This window comes from Callithrix jacchus, chromosome 19 (genome assembly GCF_049354715.1).
Source record: "Callithrix jacchus isolate 240 chromosome 19, calJac240_pri, whole genome shotgun sequence".
In the NCBI taxonomy this organism is placed as follows: domain Eukaryota; kingdom Metazoa; phylum Chordata; class Mammalia; order Primates; family Cebidae; genus Callithrix; species Callithrix jacchus.
Genome location: NC_133520.1, coordinates 31497084 through 31516399, shown reverse-complemented (window position 1 = coordinate 31516399; position 19316 = coordinate 31497084). Strand labels below are relative to the sequence as shown.

The following is a 19316-nucleotide window of genomic DNA, read 5'->3' as shown; positions in this document are numbered from 1 at the left end:
TGGGTCATACTCTCAACCTCACCTCTAGGGGCCCACCAGGACTTAGTCTAGTTATAGGTCTAGAAGCACACAGAGGTGCTGTGGGTACCTTCTAAGGAGAATCAACATTATCTTGCCTGGCAACTGCTTCTGGGGAGGCCATCACTGTGGCCTCAGGCAGCACAGGGTTTACCTCCTCAGAAAAGAGTGGAAAGGCTGATGGCAGCATGGGCTGGGGAGGGGATGTTGCCACTGTTGGGATTAAAAAACTGTTCCTTCTGGCAAAAAAGGTTCATAAGAGTTTACAAACTCAATGTCCCCAGCTTCATCAGGGTCCTCCTACATGTCCCCATTCCAAGTTTCAGAGTCCCATTCTTTTCCAATCAATGCCCTCACTTTAACAGTAGACACCTGGCCAGGCTGTGCATGCATCGTTCATTGCAGGTCAGCCATTTGCATGATAAAAGCTTGTGTCTGTTTTTATGCAATTTCAGCTCTTTCTCCACAGGAGATAAGACTCTAAGTCAGGACAGTCTTAGCAGATTTGAGGCTCAGTATCTGCTTCTGAAGCTGGGAGACAGAGTCCCTGAGGTCATCATTTTCTTTCATCACTTTGTCCACTGAACTTAGGAACAACCAGCCAGCTTCACTATGCTCCTTGCTTCACCACATATGGTCAAAGGTATTATGTATAGAGTCAGTAAACTTGCCTCTCAACGAGTGGTGAATCAGGAGTGTCAAATGCACTTATTTGCATAACTCTCTAAACGGTTCATGCCAATGACTATCAGTGTTCTCCATACTATTAGAAGTAGAGTCCTTAGCATTTTTACGTCTAATCATATTAAGCAGCCAACTCCAGAAACCCCAAAGCCAATGAACTCCATCCTTAATACCAAAATCTGTATTAGTTAGGGTTCTCTAGAGGGACAGAACCAATAGGATATATATATAAAGGGGAGTTTATTAAGTATTAACTTATGTGATCACAAGGTCCCCACAATAGGCCATTTGCAAGCTATGGAACAAGAAGAGTCAGTCTGAGTCTCAAAACTAAGGAACCTAGAGTCTGATGTTCAAGGGCAGGGAGCATCCGGCACAGGAGAAAGATGTAGGCTGGGAGGCCTCTCCTTTTCATGGTTTTCTGCCTACTTTATATTCGCTGGCAGCTGATTGGATTGTGCCCACCAGATTAAGATTGGATCTGCTTTCCCCAGTTCACTGACTCAAATGCTAATCCTTTTTGGTAATATCCTCACAGACACACCCAGGATCAATACTATATATCCTTCAATCCAGTCAAGTTGACTCAAGTATGAACCATCACATATGCATGAAATATAAAAGAAGGCTGGGCTCGATGGCTCATGCCTATAATCCCAGCACTTTTGGAGGCCGAGGCAGGCAGATCACGAGGTTAGGAGTTCGAGACCAGCCTGGCCAACATGGAGAAACCCCATCTCTACTAAAGATACAAAAAAGTTAGTAGGACATGGTGATAGGCACATGTAATCCCAAATACTCAGGAGGCTGAGGCAGGAGAATCACTTGAACCCAGGAGGTAGAGGTTGCAGTGAGCCGAGATCACACCACTGCACTCCAGCTTGGGTGACAGGGTGAAACTCTGTTTCAAAAAATAAAAAATTAAAAGTTAAAAAAAGAATATTTTACAAAATTGTCATAATGTGCTATTGCTGAAATACAAAGGAGGGAAAGCAGCAAAAGTCAGTGTTCAGAGTCAGATGTGCGACCCCAAGGCAATGCAGATCTCCTAGGGCTGCTAGGAGTTAACCAATCACCACCAACCAGGAGCCTTCAAACAACAGAAGCTCATTCTGTCACAGCTGTGGAGGCTAGAAGTCCAAATCAAGGTGTCAGCAGGGTTGTTCCTTTGGAGACACGGAGAAATAATCTGTTTCATGCCTTTCTCCTGGCTTACAGTGGTTCTTGGTAACTCTTGGCATTCCTTGGATTGCAGATGCATCAAGCAAATCTCTGCCTCCGTCTTCACATCACCCCGTTTTCTGTGTGTCTTCTTTCCTGTCCCATATAAGAATACTCATCATTGAATTTAGGGCCCACCCTCATCCAGGATTGTCTCATCTTGAGATTCTTAATTACATCTGCAGAGACCTATTTCCAGATAAGGTTACGGTCACAGGTATTGGGGGCTAGGACTTGAACGTCTCTTTTGGGAGCTACTATTCAATAACTTCAGTCCACTCTATGACACCCAAATTTCATGCCCATTTCGCTTGCAAAATACATTCTCTTAACACCAGCATTCCCCAAAACCTCAGCCCGTGACTGCATCCTAAGTCTAATATGTCACTGAAGTATCATTCAGTATCAAGTCCCAAATTTCATCGTCTAATTCATCTCCATCTGGTATGCATGAAACTCTAGGTATGATCCATTATGGAACAAAATTCCTCTCCATTTGTAAAACTAGAAAACAAATTAATTTTCTGGGTCCGGTGGTTCACACCTGTAGTCTCAGCACTTTGGGAGGTCAAGGCAGGAGGATTACTTGAGCCCAGGAGTTTGAGACCAGTCTGGGCAACATAGTGAGACCCTGCCTCTACAAAAAACTTGAAAATTAGCCAGGTGGGCCAGGTGCAGTGGCTCACACCTGTAATCCCAGCACTTTGGGAGAGTGAGGCAGGTGGATCTCTGAGGTCAGGAGTTCAAGACCAGCCTGGCCAACATGGTGAAACCCCGTCTCTACTAAAAATACAAAAAATTAGCTGGGCATGGTGGCGCATGCCTGTAATCCCAGCTACTCGGGAGGCTGAGGCAGGAGAATTGCCTGAGCCCAGGAGTTTGAGACCAGTCTGGGCAACATAGTGAGACCCTGCCTCTACAAAAAACTTGAAAATTAGCCAGGTGGGCCAGGTGCAGTGGCTCACACCTGTAATCCCAGCACTTTGGGAGAGTGAGGCAGGTGGATCTCTGAGGTCAGGAGTTCAAGACCAGCCTGGCCAACATGGTGAAACCCCGTCTCTACTAAAAATACAAAAAATTAGCTGGGCATGGTGGCGCATGCCTGTAATCCCAGCTACTCAGGAGGCTGAGGCAGGAGAATTGCCTGAGCCCAGGAGGCGGAGGTTGCGGTGAGCCGAGATTGCGCCATTGCACTCCAGCCTGGGTAACAAGAGCGAAACTCGGTCTCAAAAAAAAAAAAAAAAATACAAGAATTAGCTGGGCATGATGGCATGCACCTGTAATCTCACCTATTCAGGAGGCTGAGGTGGGATAATCACTTGGACCCAGGAGGTGGAGGTTGCAGGGAGCTGAGATCATGCCACTGCACTCCAGCCTGGGTAACAGAGTGAGACTCCATCTCAAAAAAATAAAATCAAATTAGCTGGATGTGGTGGTGCATGCCTATAGTCGCAGCCTCCTCCAGGAGGCTTAGACTGGAAGATCATCTGAGCCCTGGAAGTTGAGGCTGCAGTGAGCTGTGGTCATGCCACTGCACTTTAGCCTGGACAACAGAACAAGACAAAAACAAAAAACAAAATAGAAAGAGAGAGAGAAAAAAAAAAAAGAGAGAGGAAAGACGGAGAGAAAGAAAGGGAAAGAAGAAAAAAAAGAAAAAAGAGGAAAGAAAAAGAGAAAGAAGAAAGGAAAACAAAAGAAAAGAAAGAAAGATTAATCTGCTTTCAAAATACAATGGCAGAGGACAGGCATAAGTCAGTCATTCCTGGCCAGGTGTGGTGGCTCATGCCTATAACCCCAGCACTTTGGGAAGCTGAGGCAGGAGGCTTTCTTGGGGCCAGGAGTTTGAGGCCAACCTGGGCAACATAGTGAGACCCTGTTTCTATTTTAAAAATAAATTTAAAAAAATAAAATTAAAAAAAAAGTAAGTCATTCCTGTCCCAACAAAGAGAAACTGGAAGGAACAAAGGGGTCACCATTCCAAGCAAGTTTCAAATCCAGCAGGGAAAATTCCACTAGGTTTCAAAGCCTGAGAAGAATCCTCTGTGGCGCTGGGTCCACAGAGGCTCCATCAGCCCCTGCCTCTGCATCCATGGCTTTGCTCTGAGTCACTCTTGCTTTTCCTTGAAGGTTAGCATGTGTTTGTAGTTAAGTAGCTCTATTAGCCTATTTCCTCCCTGTAGAATCTCAGAAGTCTCACAGCTATTTTCATTTTCCATTTCATCTTATCTCTGTCTTTTTCTGTACAAGCTAGCAGTGTTTCTGCATGTGTAACAGCCTCAAAAACTTTGTAGGCCCCCTTTGTATTTCAAGGGTGTCCATTCTAGATAACTCCATCTCTATTTCCGGCTTCTGGGATGGTTAATTGGGTCCACACATCTAATCTCTCTAGCAAAATATTGTCCAGTCACACCCTTGACCCTCTCTCTGGGGCATGCTTTTTCTACAATGAGTTTGCTAATTTAAGCATCCTTTGTGAAGTAGGTAGGCTGAGAACCTCCCAAATAAAAAAGTGCTGGTTTCTCTTGGCTTAACAGCTCTTTCTTCAATTTATTTTCTCTCTGTCATTTTCCTATTAGTACAAAGAGAAACAGGCCACACCTTCAACACTTTGCTGGGAAATCTCCTCAGCTAAATATCTAAGTTCATCATAGCGTTCAAGTTGTTTCCACTCAGCAGTAGAAAACAATTCATCCAAACTTCTGCCACTTTATAAAGATGACCTTTCTTCCACTTTCTAATAACACATTTCTCATTTCCTTCTGAGACCTTACCAGAAGCATCTTTAACATTCATATTTCTACCAGCGTTCCATTCATGATATATATACAGTGGGCTCTCCCTATCTGTGGGTTCCACATCCATGGATTCAACCACTTCAGATCAAAAATATTCAGGGAAAAAAACAATTTAAAACTACAACAGTAAAAATAAAATAATAAAAAGCAGTACAAGCCAGGCATGGTGGCTCACACTTATAATCCCAGCACTTTGGGACAAGAGGATTGCTTGAAGCTTAGAGTTCGAGACCAGCTTGGGAACAAAGCAAGACCTCATCTCCACAAATAATAATAATTAAAAAATTAGCCAGGCAAACTGGCATGTGTCTGTAGTCCCAGCAACTTGGAAAGCTGATGCAGGAAGATTGCTTGAACCCAGGAGTTCAAGTCTGTGGTGAGCTATGATTGCACCACTGTACTCCAGCCTGGGTGACAGAGCAAGACCCCATCTTGGGGGGAGGGGAAGAAGAAAGCCAACCATACAGGATAACAACTATTTATATGGCATTTACATTATATTAGGCATTATAAGTAATCTAAAGATGATTTAAAGTATACAAGAGGATATATGTGGGTTATACACACATGTACACCATTTTACAGCAGGGATTTAAGAATTCATGAATTTTGATATCCAGCAGGGTCCTGGGACCAGTCCCCTGGGATACAGAGGCATGACTATATTCTCTATGGCAATAGAAGCTTTCTTTACTATGCTGTTCACGTCCTCTGAGCCCTTACCAGAATCATCTTTGAAGTTCATGTTTCTGCCAGTCATGTCTTCAAGGAAATCCACTAGGCTTTTTCTATTATGTACCTTGACATTCTCCTAGCCTCTACCCATTACCCAATTCCAAAGTCTCTACCACATTTTTAGGTATGTGTTATAGCAGCACCCCCCCCTTCCCAGTACCAAAATCTGTGTTAGTTTCCTAGGACTCCTGTAACAAATGACCACACACAAGGTGGCTTTAAACAGTAGAAGTGTGTGCTGTTATGGATGCATAAGTCCAAAATCCAGGTGGTGTCAGGGTTGGCTCCTTCTGGAGGCTCTAAGGGAGAATCTGTTCCAGGCTTCTCTCCTAACTTCTGGTTATTGCTGGCAACCCTTGGCATTTCTTTCTGAGTAAATGAACCACTCCAATTTCTTCCTCCCTCTTCATGTCACCTCTACCCTGTGTGTCATCTTTTCTTCTGTCTCTTATGAGAACACCCATTATTGGATTAGGGCCCACTCTAATTCAGGATGACCTCATATTTCTTTTCTTTTTTTTTTTGATACTGAGTCTTACTCTGTCATCCAGGCTGGAGTGCAGTGGCACAATCTCTGCTCACTGCAACCTCCGCCTCCTGGGTTCAAGCGATTCTCTTGCCTCAGTGTCCCAAGTAGCTGGGACTACAGGTATATGCCACCACGCCTGGCTAAATTTTGTACTTTTAGTAGAGACAGGATTTTACCATGTTGTTCAGGCTGGTCTTGAACTCCTGACCTCGTGATCCACCCACCTCGGCCTCCCAAAGTGCTGGGATTACAGGCGTGAGCCACCGCGCCCAGCAGTTATCTCATATTTCTAAATAAGGTTACACTCTCGGGTACCTGGGGTATCTTTTGGGGACCACTGTTCAGCCCACTACAGGCAGACTTCCTATAGAAGGTAAATGTTAAGGGTTCAGGATGGAAAAGCTGGGTGGGCAATAAGGCACTTGTCAGAGCTCTGTTTTCCCTTGGCAGCAGGAACGCCCCAAGAGTGCTGTGTTCCCTGGTGAGGGGAAGGTCAAGATGAGCGTGGAGGAGCAGATTGACCGAATGCGGCGGCACCAGAGTGGCTCCATGAAGGAGAAGCGGAGGAGCCTGCAGCTCCCGGCCAGCCCGGCCCCTGAGCCCAGTCCCCGGCCAGCCTACAAAGTGGTAATGCCTTCCCAGCTACCCACAGGCACGAGCCTGGCATCTGCCAACACTGCCCACTCCCAGGGCATGGCCAGCCTGGGCCTGGGGGGTTTGAGAAGAAAGAGGGGAAAGAACCCAAGCTGGGCAGCTGGGAGAGCCAGAGAGTTCTCTCCCCCACTGGCAGAAGAGTCCTTCAAGTGTTGATTTTTTCTTGTTTAAAGAAAACAACTCACAAAAAGGAATGCCTTTATTATTTTTGTTGAAATGAATTATACAAAATTCACTTAATAGAGAATAGTACAGAATTCACCATGTGGAAATAGCTGTCACTGGCCAGGTGCGGTGTCTCATGCCTGTAAACCCAGCACTTTGGGAGGCTGAGGCAGGCCGACATGGTGAAACCCCATCTCTACAAAAATACAAAAGTCAGCCAGGTGTGGTGGCACATCCCTGTAATCCCAGCTACTTGGGAGGCTGAGGTAGGAGAATTGTTTGAACCTGGGAGAAGGAGGTTGCAGTGAGCTAAGATCACACCACTGCACTCCAGCCTGGGAGACAGAGCGAGACTCCGTCTCAATAAATAAATAAATAAATAAATAAATAAATATTTTAAAAATAAAAATAAGGCCGGGCGTGGTGGCTCACACCTATAATCCCAGCACTTTGGGAGGCCGAGGCGGGTGGATCACGAGGTCAAGAGATTGAGACCATCCTGGTCAACAAGGTGAAACCCCGTTTCTACTAAAAAAAAAAAAATACAAAAATTAGCTGGGCACGGTGGTGCGCGCCTGTAGTCCCAGCTACTCGGGAGGCTGAGGCAGGAGAATTGCTTGAACCCAGAAGACAGAGGTTGCGGTGAGCCGAGATCACGCCATTGCACTCCAGCCTGGGTAACAAGAGCGAAACTCTGTCTCAAAAAAAAAATAACAAGTCATAACTAATACACGTTTCTGGAGCATCTCCTCTGTGCCTAGCACTAGGCTGGCTGCTAGCACGACAATCACAGTAGCTCACCGCCGCATGGCACTGTATAATCTAGAAATCCCTTTCATGTTACTTCATTTAATCCTTTTAACAACATTGGGTTACGAATTATTATCCCCGTTCTGCAGATGGGGAAACAAAGTGAGGAGAAATTAAAGGATTCCTGGACTACACAGCCATTACATACAGAGCTGGGGGTAGCCCAAGACATCTTTTCAGTTTTCTTTCTATTAAAGTTTAGAAATATGGAAATATTATGACTTGTAAGTCCTGTCCTCAACAGCTTACATTCTAGTTGATGGATTCAAACTTCTATAATGTGAAATCATTAGAAGTTCGCTGGGTGTGGTTGGCTCATGCCTGTAATCCCAGCACTTTGGGAGGCCAAGGTGGGAGGATCGTTTGAGGCCACGAGTCTGAGACCAACCTGACAACAAAGCAAGACCCCGTCTCTATAAAAACATGTTGAAAAACTAGCTGGGCATGGTGGTGTGCCCCTACAGTCCCAGCTACTTGGGAAGAGGCTGGGATGGGAGGACTCAAGCCGGGAGTTGGAGATTACAGCAAGCTATGATTCTGTCACTGTGCAGCAGGAGCGACAGCAAGACCTTGTTTCATAAAAAATAAAAAGAAATCTAAGTCACACTAATTCAACTGCCCAAAATCCACAGCACAGAATGTGAATACGGGGTAGGGCAGGATGGGGAACGGCAAGAACTGACAAGAGATGTCAGTGAGATGTCGCCTCTAGGGCCTAGCAGGTGGGCAGACTTTGGGCCAGCGGAAAGGAAGGAGGATAGTTCTGCAGTGGGGTGCAGTGGGAGCAGTGGGGTGGCAGCTGGATCAGGTGGGCTGGGAAGGGAGCACAGGACAGGGCATGGTTAGAGCTGCCGGGAGGCCTGGATAGCCATGGTGCCATGATGGTGCTTGTGTCCCCTAGGTGCGCCGCCACCGCAGCATCCACGAGGTGGACATCTCCAACCTGGAGGCAGCCCTGCGGGCAGAGGAGCCTGGTGGGCGGACCTACGAGACACCCCGGGAGGAAATCGCCCGGCTTCGCAAAATGGAGCTAGAGCCCCAGCACTATGATGTGGACATCAATAAGGAGGTGAGTGGAACCAGGAAGGGCTGGAGTGGGCGATCCTGGGAGGGAACGTAGGTGGTGACCCCAGCCCCTCCATAGCTCTCCACTCCAGACAAAGTCCTCATCCCCGAACGGTACATTGACCTGGAGCCTGACACTCCCCTGAGCCCTGAGGAGTTGAAGGAGAAGCAGAAGAAGGTGGAGAGGATCAAGACGCTCATTGCCAAATCCAGGTAACCATCTGGAAGAGTTTCTATTTCCTCTGCCCACCCTGGCACCTAGGACACCTGGGCCACTAGAAGTCGCTGGGGGCACAGAGCCTCCCCAGGGGAGAGCACGTCGAGGTGGTGGCTCCAGGCAGCAGACAGGGCCCAGCCACCAGCAGAGGCAGGGATGCGGTCGTTGGGTGCTGGTAAGACCTGCCAGCTCATGCACATCACACCATCAAGACAAAACTGAAGGCTCGTCCTCTGCTGACTTCTTTTCCCTTCAAGGCTCTGCCCTAAATGCTCACTTGAACCTTTTAATTCATTTGAGAACATTGAGGGTAAGGGTCCCAACCTGTGTTTTTCGAGGGTCCCACTCACTCCTAGGGACAGCCTTGCTGGGAACCAGAGACTGCACATTCTCGGGGCCCTGGCCCTCCCTGCCAACCTCAGTCTGCAGGCCCCCCCAGGCCACTTAGACCATCCTGTCCCTCCCTCCATTTCTGTGTGTCTGTGCCTCTTCAGTATGCAGAACGTGGTGCCCATCGGCGAGGGGGACTCTGTGGACGTGCCCCAGGACTCAGAGAGCCAGCTGCAGGAGCAGGAGAAGCGGATTGAAATCTCCTGCGCCCTGGCGACCGAGGCCTCCCGCAGGGGCCGCATGCTGTCTGGTGAGAGGGGCTGGGCCTCGCTCCACCCTGCCAGGGAAACCAGCAGACCAGGTGTAGGGGAGGAAGCGTGGCTCTGCTGCAAGGGGGGCAGGAGCAGAGCGATATGAAGCTGAGGAGAAGCTCCTGGAGGTTGAGATGAGCATCTATTGAGCACCAGGTACTGTGCTAGGCTGAGGGAGGTGCAAAGGGGCCAGAGTTGCTGACAACCAGGAGCTCAGAGCCGGGATGATCCTTACAGTCACCTGAGGGAGTCATGGCCAGAAACCATGCAGAGCACGGGGAGCCATTCTGCCTGGGCAGGGCAGGGAAAGGCGCAGAGAAAAAATGATAACTGAGTTTGACAGAGAAAGGTAAAACTATTTTTCAGGGTGGGCAGAGGAAATAGAAACTCTTCCAGATGGTTACCTGGATTTGGCAATGAGCGTCTTGATCCTCTCCACCTTCTTCTGCTTCTCCTTCAACTCCTCAGGGCTCAGGGGAGTGTCAGGGAGAGGGCCATCTATTCCAGAGTGTCCTTTCATTTCCCTTTCTTGCTGCATGCAAATAGGAAGAATCAAAGGAAAGATGGTGCAGGCAAAGAGTTGAGAGCGATACAATGAGCACCTTGGCTACTGATCTAAGCCTGCCTTTCTGCTAAGAAAAGATAACTGTGAGGAGCTGACTTCGCACTGATGCAAAGGCTACCAGGTCCTGGCTAGAGGCTGGTAGGGTTGAGATCAACAGGGTCAGCTTCTACTTAGCCTGAGCTACCATCCCAGAATAGAGGAAAATGTCATTGATCTTTTAAGAATGAAAGAGATTCTATATGAATGGGAGGGTTAAAGGGAGAGGAGAGACAGTGGGTAAGTCAAGGAGCCTGGGAAACTGTTCTCTTCCTCAAGATGAAGGTGCTAGGACAGAGAGGTAGTGAGAGTGAGAGCTTTGAAGTCCGCAGTAAAGAGCAATGACTCGGAAGGCAGAGCCATAGTTGGAGACGGCATTGGCAGAGGAGCGAGAGCAGGTGTGCGGGCCTCAGTTACAGCAGCCCAGGCAGGAGTCAGGCCGGGAGCAGGTCAGAATCGTGGCTTGGAACCAAGTGGAAGGGCTGGTGTTTCATGTTGGTGATTAAGGAGGGTTCAAATTCTGGTGCTCTGAGGTTCCATTTCCTCATCTGTGAAATTCAAATCAAAATTTCTGCCTCCAGTTCTGGTGGCATGAGGATCGGAAACAATGTGTGCCAAGCACCTAGCACAGTGCCTGGCATTCAGTAAGTGCTCAATACATGCTTGCAAGCCGTAGTAGTGGCGACAGTAGCAGTAGCACTGTGATGCTGGTAGTTGTAGTTGAAATAGTAATAGCTGAAGTAGAAATAGAAACTATTTGTCATTTTGCTAATTGTTTTAAATATGAATGTTTTCAGAAACCAGAAGATCTTAGCTACGGCAGAGATGATTTAAGTAAGCCTTAACCAGTTAAGGTGTCATGGACTTCAGCATGGGTGGCCAGGGAGAGACTTGGAGGCATTTCAGGGAGAGGCTGTCTTTAGGCTGGAGCTGAGGGGAGGAGAAGGGATAGCTTCAGAGAGCCCCATCCTGCAGCCAAAAGGCAACAAAACCAGTTTGGCCACAAGGAAGCAGGCCTCTGCTGAACCTCCCTGTAGTTTAGCTGCAAAATGAACTTGAACCTTCCAAAGATCAGATTCCACATGCTCTGGGCAAAAGCAACTTCCTGTTTTCAAGGGGTTAGAGAGACAAGGCTGGTTTGAAAACTTTGCTCTGCCCCAGCCCCAGCCCCAGCCCCTGGCCCTCCCTACTAGTTCCTTAGCCAAAGGTTCTATGAAAACAAAACCTACCCAGCCTATCCGATTTCCATCTTATCAGGGTCTGTGTGCTGAAACCAAATGGTCACCTGCTTTTGCCAAAACCTCAACTATTTAAAAAAATGGCTGTGGCAGGGCCAGACCTCAGACTTAGCCCACTGTCCCAACTGCCCCTCGCCTGTGGCCCACCTCCTCAGAGCTACAGCCCTGCCAGGCACAGCAAGCCTGGTCCTGGGTACGTACAGTGAGGGCACAGGTTCACACCGTGGACACTGTGTGTGTGGCAGTGCTGGGCACAGGTCATGAGCACATTGTGCAGTGGGTACAGCGTGTAGAGTTCAGTGCTGTGTGTGGCATGTGGCATGGGCAGAGTAATCAGTGAGGAATGCTGTCATGCTTGCAGATTCACCCAGTGCGTGCAAACTCAGGTATGTAATATGTGGGAAGTTGTGGCATTTTTGAGTGTGTACGTGTGGCATGAATGTCATGTGCAGTGTCTGGATCTGGTGATGTTTGTAGATACACACATTTGTGTGTATTCAAGTGTACAGTGTGGGAGTAGAGGAAAGGTTAGAGTACAAATGTAGGAATGTGTGCATCTATGCAAAATTTCTAAGGATGTTGTGTGGAGACCCATTATTTATAAGTCCAGCTGGTATTTGGTAAGCCCTTGGAACATAAATATACATGTATATGATTGTACAATATATCAGTGGAGGTAGTGTTTATGAAGGCATGTATTTACGTGCCTTTTCTGCAGTATGGGAAATGACAAAGCGTATTTGTGTATATGTTGTGTACAGTATATATATTGCAATATGGTGAACATAGGTCCGTGTGCACAGGCTGGGAGAAAGCACAGTGTTGTGAATGTGAGTATGTGTGACTGATTGCTGCACGCAGGTACTCGTGAGTGCACACATCATAATATCACATCTGTATGATACACATCTGCAGCATATGTGAATTTTAACTATTTTGATGGGTCTATTTCTAATATATGTGGAGTATTTTTCTGCCATCTTAACAAACTTCTGTTTTCATAGGACCTTTTCTTGCTCATGATTATCATTATAAATACCTTCATTTTGCTGACCTCTGTTAAAGGAATGCCCGTAGGGGCTACAGTGGACACAGATCTGTTTGAGGCTATGCTGAATGTTCCCCAATCGTCACGCTTTTAAAGCTGTTACGTCTGCTTTTTACAAAACATTTTCTCTCCTCAGTCGTGCTTTCTTATAGATGTCAGTGGGCCTCCCAGTTTCTCCGTGTCTTTGAATTTTCCCGTTTCTAATCTCCACTGGGCTAGAAACCCAGCGAGTCAACACCTATTATTAGAATTGTGTATCAATAAGAGTAACTGGACTCACAAGGGGTCCCTATGAGTAAATTGTGAGGGCTTCACTGCATGCCATGGAGGCTGTAACCTCTGTGTTGGCTTCCCTGAGATATCTTTTGCTTCATTTTTTGTTTTTTTGGCTGTTTTATAAGCTGAGACTGCTGGATGACTAACCCTTGGGTCGGTGATGTGCATATGCACACGAATGTGTGTTTGAACGTGTTTGCGGGTGTATTTGCACATGAAGTTACACGTGTTGGGTCACGTGTAAGGGCTCAGGCTTGGAAATACACAAATACACATATCTGAGCTGTGTGCAATGAGCGTAATGGTGTGGTGTTGCCAGTTACCATGCACAAACTTTTGTGTATAGGCAGACAACTTCACATCCACGTGAGATCTATGTGTGTTCCACGCACATGTAGGTGTGTTAGATATGTAATTACAGGAGCCACCTTGGCCCTTTCTTTTGCACAGAGGGTAGGGAAGGTGATGAGGTCCAGGGTAGGGTGGGGATGAGGGTGGGAAGTTCACTGTTGGGATCCCTCTCTTGGTGGAAGTGCAGTGTGACCCTGGCTGAGGTCTGGTTCCTTTCTGAGCCTGAGCAAGGATGTTGTCTCTGCCATCCTCCTGCCTCACGGCTACAGTGAGGGTCTGGAGACTGCATAGAGCTTGTCCCCATTAATCAGTCTTCCCTTCTCATTGTCCTTCCACTTTGCTATTCTTAACATGCAATAATAATGATAATAGGGTAAAATCTCATTAATTCAAACGTCACTTCAGGCTTGTCTCGATTTGCTAAGGGGCGGACCCAGGTTTGTCTTTACTGGACTGATGAAAAGGGGGTCTCAAGTGTTAGCAGGGAACATGTTTACAAGCCATGACTGTGCCAAGTTAACAGAACTCTTGATCAGAAATCTCTGTTTTCGTGACATTGGTTAACATGATGGTCACTTCACTTCTGTTCATTAAATGGGGCCGATGGTTTGGCTTAGTACGATTTTCCTGCACTCATTTAGTGTGATTTTACTGCACAATGATAATGATTCATATCATTATCATTAGTGACGCCCCATGTATAAAGTGCCACTCCCTGTTTCTATCTGCACAGTAGTGGAGAGGTGTGTGAATCTCCCCGTTGTGTGGACGGAGGGGAGCTCTTGGCCCAGAGGGGGCCTGGCCTTACTCACAGTCACACTGGTTCTCAGCAGAGCCTAGATTCGGCCAGGTCTCCTCTGGGGCCTCACACTCTCCTCCATGGCGCCCTGGGAACGAGGACAGCTTGGCCTAGCTTGAGCGAGCTCCAAGCTCAGCGCTTTCTCTCTGCTTGCCTCCCTGCCTCGCGCCCCGCCTGGGGAGGAGCTCGCTTGCTCTGGGTGCCCACCCTCCTCCCCCACCCACCCCCATTCACCTCCCTGTTCATTTCTGTTTCCAGTGCAATGTGCCACCCCAAGCCCTCCCACCTCCCCTGCTTCCCCGACTCCTCCAGCCAACCCCCTGTCGTCTGAATCCCCACGGGGCGCCGACAGCAGCCATACCATGCGGGTCTGAGCTCTGACGTAAGCACTTTTCAACTGTATTTCATCCACCTGGGGAGTGGGGCCCCTTCCTCCACCCCCATTAAGCCATCTATGCCCTCTCATTTTGGCATTGCTTCTCCTCTACCCCGGTGCCCTATGCCACTCCTCCCCACCATCCATCCGTCCGTCCATCCGTCCGTTCATTTATCCGTCCATCCATCCGGCTTCCCCACGCAGTGCTGGGCTGGAGCTGGCTGGCAGGGCCGCTTCTTGGATGCTGTGATGCCCATGGCCTTTGCTTCTCCAGAAGCAGACAGGGAATGGAGCCGAGACCTCACCTGTCTGCTCTCAGGGAAGGCTCTTCCCTGACACCCCACCCCTGTGCCTTCTGTCTGCTGACAAGCTTTCCATCTGTTGAGATACACAGATGCAGAACCTTCAGAAGCCCCCAAAAGCTGTTTCTCCACTCCCAAATCTAATTGTAATTTAAAATAACATTGACAACTATAGCCAAAAGCTGTGAACCCTTCCCTTCCCCAGCCCACAGCCGCTCACTCTCAGTCAAGTAGAAAAAAAACAGTGATACTTCCTTTCCTTTGTTCCCCTCTCAGGGTTGAGGGACTGGGGTGGTTTCTGCCAGGTTTTTGCAGGATGAGGCTTCTTTCTCCAGGGGAGGTTGGCTGGAGTCCTTGCTCCTCTGTGCAGCCCTCTTCTCACCCCATTTCTCTTTTCTCCAGTGCAAGCCCTGGCTGAGGCCAATGCTGTGAAGCTCCACAGAGCCACATTCTGAAGCCGTTCTCTGCCCACCTCGGGTCCTGGCTCCCCACCCTGGCCCCCTGACCCTGCACTCTCATGGGAATGCCGCAGGGAGCCAGGCTGGGGCCATGGGCTACTGTAGAGAGGAGCATGGATGCCTGGGTATCCACACACCCACCACGCCTAGCCCTGGAGCCCTCACTACTCACACAGTGGTCCTGGGCCAGGGCCTAACATGGCAGTGGAGAGTGCCATCCTTGCTGATGCCCAAGTCACAGGGAGCCTCAGCCTGGCCCTGGCTGGGATTGTCGTGACTCCAGTGGAACATTCCCTGATAGGGGACATGCCGTGGTGGAGAACATGCCTGTGGCTATCTTAGGTCAGGACTAGAGGTGAAGAGGAGATGGACACGGCCTCTTGGAGCCAGCCTGACACCGAGGACAGCACCTGTCATCACCCCTATCCTCATCAGCCCCACCCTGCTGCCCCAGCTGGACCCAGGGCTTTGACACAAACCCAGTGCTTTGCTTATGGGTGCTTGCTGGCATCTGTGAAGACTGACCACCCTGCTTGAGCCAAAGACAAGGTGATGAGAGATGGGGAGAGGCTACTGGCTCCCAGAGGAAACAGTGCTGGCTGTGGCTAGAGAAGAGCAGGTCTGTGAAGCGTCTGAGGGCAGGTTGGAAAGGGTAGCAGAGAGAGAAAGACAGAAGGAAAGAGAAAGAGAGAGAGAGATCCTCAGAGTAGGAGGAGGGGGAAGCAGCAGGACACATTGGCATGTAAAGTGGGAAGGAGGGAGATTGGAAAGGGGGTATTGGATTGGTTTCCCCAGGTGGAGCCTTAGGCTAGTGCCCGGTGCAGTGCCAGACCGTCACCTCTGCTCCTCCCACCTTGTTCCCAGGAGGACCCACCAGTGGAGCCCATGGCAGCCTCAGTGGAGATGCTTGGTGTGGGGATCAGGGTGAAGGGGGTTGAATAGTGACTGCCTGGGAGATGGCTGTGGTAGATCTGCGCCTGGTGTCTGCCTCCCCATCCTGGGGTAAGGGGCAAAGAGAAGGACTTGTCTTATGCAGGGTGTGGTCATCTTCGGGGACTTACCTACCCAGTTCCACGATATTTCTTGCCCTGTTCCCCCTGGAATGTGCAGTAGGCCAGCTGAGAGTATGCCTTGAGGAGTGGGGGTGAGGCCGCAATCTGGGAGGCCAGATTCCAGGACCCTCCCCCAGCCCAGGCATCCCACAGGAGGACTGGCTGAGGCTAGGCATTCTCACAATCCACCTGCCCAGGGAGGCCGGTGGGGGAGAGACAATAAAGCAAAGTGAATTCTTCCTTGGCTCCACCCACCTGGAGATGAATGTAGCCAGAGAGGAGGAATTAGCGAAGCTGAAGACACCGTGGCCCCTCAGCCTTCTCTCTGCTAGAGTCGTCACCCAGAGGCTTCAGCCTGACCTCCAGTGGTCCCAAGAACACCTACTAATTCCTCTCCACTCCTTCATGGCTGGGACAGTTACTGGTTCATATGCAAGTAAAGATGACAATTTACTCAACAAATATTTATCGAGCACCTTTTATGTGCCAGGCACTGTTCTAGGTGCTTAGGAGATCCTCATGTTTCTGAGGGATTATAGCCTGGGAGGCTTCCAGCGATCTTCACTTCTAGCAGGTTTTGTAAACGTGACCCTTGGCTCTATTTCCCATCTTCACAGTTCAAGCACCCCAAACCTGCCCTTTCTCCCCTGCAGACTGGCAGGTGGGATTGGCTCCCAGGTCATCTCCTCTCCCTCTTTCTCCCACGCCTTTCTCCCTCCACAGGAAACAGGTTTTTCAGGGCCTTCCATGCCTGCCGCTTTGTCCGTCTCTTTTTTTTTTTTAAGTAATATTTTTTAGAAATACATGTAAAATATCAAGAAATAATGTCTGCACCTCTGCCACCTCTCTCTCACCTCTTATTTCATAAAGCTGGCTCTTTATGTTGCTTTACATGCCTTAATATATGTTTTATGGAGATTATACATATTATAGATCTATATATGTAATCTATTTGTTTGGATGTCTGATCTTTTCCTGCAGTTCCCACCCAGGCCCGTTTTTCTCTCCCGTATTTCCCACATTGTTCCTAGCATATCGAGGCCATAGCCCTTGCCTTTTTGATCCAAAGAAGAGGAGAGGAAAGACTTATTTTAAGACAGATTTATTTTATGCTTTTGTTTTAAAAAAGCAAATCTATTTTCAAAATGTGCAATGTCTGAATGGAATGGGCACACGAGGTGAGGAGATGGGGTAACTGTCTTGAGGTCCCAACGCTGTGCCGTTCCCTCTGCCACAGTGGCTGCCTTCCACCCTCTTCCCCAGTCAGGAAAGGGCTGGTCCCCAGAGCTCACCCAGAGAGCATCTTGCCAGGGCAGGGCATTCCCTTGAAGTTCTGGTCTAAGGATTTGATTACACTGGCTGCTCCTGATGACCCTCTGCAGTTGTCAGGCGTGAATCCTTTGGAAGGAACTCTTTTGCACAGAGACCCATGAAGGCATGCACCCCAGTTGAGCTGCTGGACTACCCCTCTTCATCAGCCTGCTGGGAAGGGCAGACAGTAGAATGGCAGCCTATACCAAACACTAAGGATGTCAGTCTACGAGGTGGTGCGAAGCCCAGAGGAGGCGGCTTGGGATCCTCTGGGCCATCCCTGGTCCTTCAGCACAGACATGTACGAGTTCCTTGGGCCTGTCACACTCCTCTTCACTTGATCCCTCTCTGTCTGGGTCACATCTATGACATCCCCCCGCTGCACCCTTTCTCTCTGGGGGTATTCCAAAGGGATGATACTTCAGTCTGGCATCCAGACTGCAAAATCAGCTTCTGGGCTGAGGAGGGTCCTACAAACAAGGTAATGGCCTCACCCAAGAAACCCCGAGGACTTTACCCCGGCAGGCTGCCACTGGGGCGCCGGACTAAGCCAGCTCAGCCTTCCAAACTGCTCAGTCTTTGTCAACCGTCAAAGTGGGCAAAAGGTCTCTGGCCTTGCAAGGATTTGGGCAGGATAGAAGTCTTTGTCTAGATCTGAAATCAAGGCTTTGGGAATCTGGAGCAGAGCTCCTGGCCAGTGTTTGAAGCCTGGCCTCCCACCTGAGGCATTTACTGACACCCTGTCGCCAGTCTGGAACATCCTGCTCTGAATGAACAGAGCCCAGATGGGGCCCGGGGCTAAGTGACCCACCTGGGGACTCTGATTATTCATCCAGGGACTTCTCAATTAGCACCTTACCTCCATGATCAGTAACCAAGAGGCTGTAATCAAATACTGCTACTGTCACTTTGAAGATTTTCTGAGGTTGCAAGTGACATGCTTGCTCTCCTGCCTTTTGGAGAGGCGTGTTCTTGGGCAGGGCTGGCTACAGCAAGAGGGAACCAATTCCTTTCCCCTTTAGGCACCCTCCACCTGGCAGCTCCTAAAACGAAGGAAAAATAGTATATACACACACACATATATATACACACACAAATATCTATTTATGCACATATCGGGGCCAATTTTATTTGCTATTATTAGACAATAAACCATACAAGGACATTTATGGTGTCAGTGTTTTTATTTAGTATAAAAGTGACCTTAGAAGAAGGGTGAAGTTTAGACAGATGGAATCTCTGTCGGGGGCAAACAGCTGTAGCATCCCCTTAGCATCTTTCTAGCCAATGACCCACCTTCCCGGGAGGAGGAGGGCGTCCTGACTGAAACAGGTGAGAATTTGCTTCCTCCTTTCAGCAGCATTCTTTTTAGATTTAGGTACTAAAGAATCCCAGTGAGTTCTGCATTTGTATCTTGCAAGTTTGTATAAACTCAATACAGGAAATAAAATGAATGGTTTGTACATGTGGTGTGTGTCTCCTACTCTGTGTCCGCCCTCAGAGTGTGTGGCAGCTTATGGGGTTGGCAGGAAAGGGGAATGGGGGCTGGGGAGTAGGCTGGGTGCAAAACATATGCTCTCCTCTTCCCCCATGCCTTAGCCTGCACTTCACGGCTGCCATCCCCAGGAGCTGGGGAAGCGATGGTAAGCTGCCAACACCAGCATCATCGTTTCAGGCCAGGTGACCCCAGATTAGGGTTTGTCCCAAGGTTCTGTATAATGAGAGTATCAGATGCTTCAGGCCCTGGCACCTTCCCTTGGTTTGACTCTGAGACAAAGGGTAAGACAGCAGGAGAAGAAAATGAATTCCCCGCCTTTCTCGATTACTACACAATGTGCTATATTGCCACTTTACAAGAAGGTGTATAATTTGGTGAGAAGCGTGAGACCACCCCGATTCTCATGCAGCCTCAATCCCTTTGGTTTATTTCTCCTGGCAGGTGTTTAGTGGTTATCAGGTACTGACACTCA

The 19316-nt window shown here is 48.7% G+C and overlaps 1 protein-coding gene across 50 annotated transcripts in view; it reads left to right on the top strand.

The window, feature by feature from the left end:
- The window catches only part of PLEKHA6 (pleckstrin homology domain containing A6), a 159950-nt gene extending 141141 nt beyond the window's left edge, over positions 1–18809 (top strand). For 22 of the 50 annotated variants that reach the window (XM_078356950.1, XM_078356941.1, XM_078356944.1 and 19 more), the window contains 6 exons: positions 6433–6609; positions 8513–8680; positions 8756–8889; positions 9388–9533; positions 14106–14229; positions 14928–18809. In XM_078356950.1, coding sequence (XP_078213076.1) covers positions 6433–6609; positions 8513–8680; positions 8756–8889; positions 9388–9533; positions 14106–14221 — 741 coding nt within the window. In that variant the 3' untranslated portion in view covers positions 14222–14229; positions 14928–18809. The remainder of the gene's footprint in view (positions 1–6432; positions 6610–8512; positions 8681–8755; positions 8890–9387; positions 9534–14105; positions 14230–14927) is intronic. The other 28 variants (XM_008985510.5, XM_078356942.1, XM_078356945.1 and 25 more) reach the window with 3 other exon arrangements.
- The last annotated feature ends 507 nt before the right edge of the window (positions 18810–19316 follow it).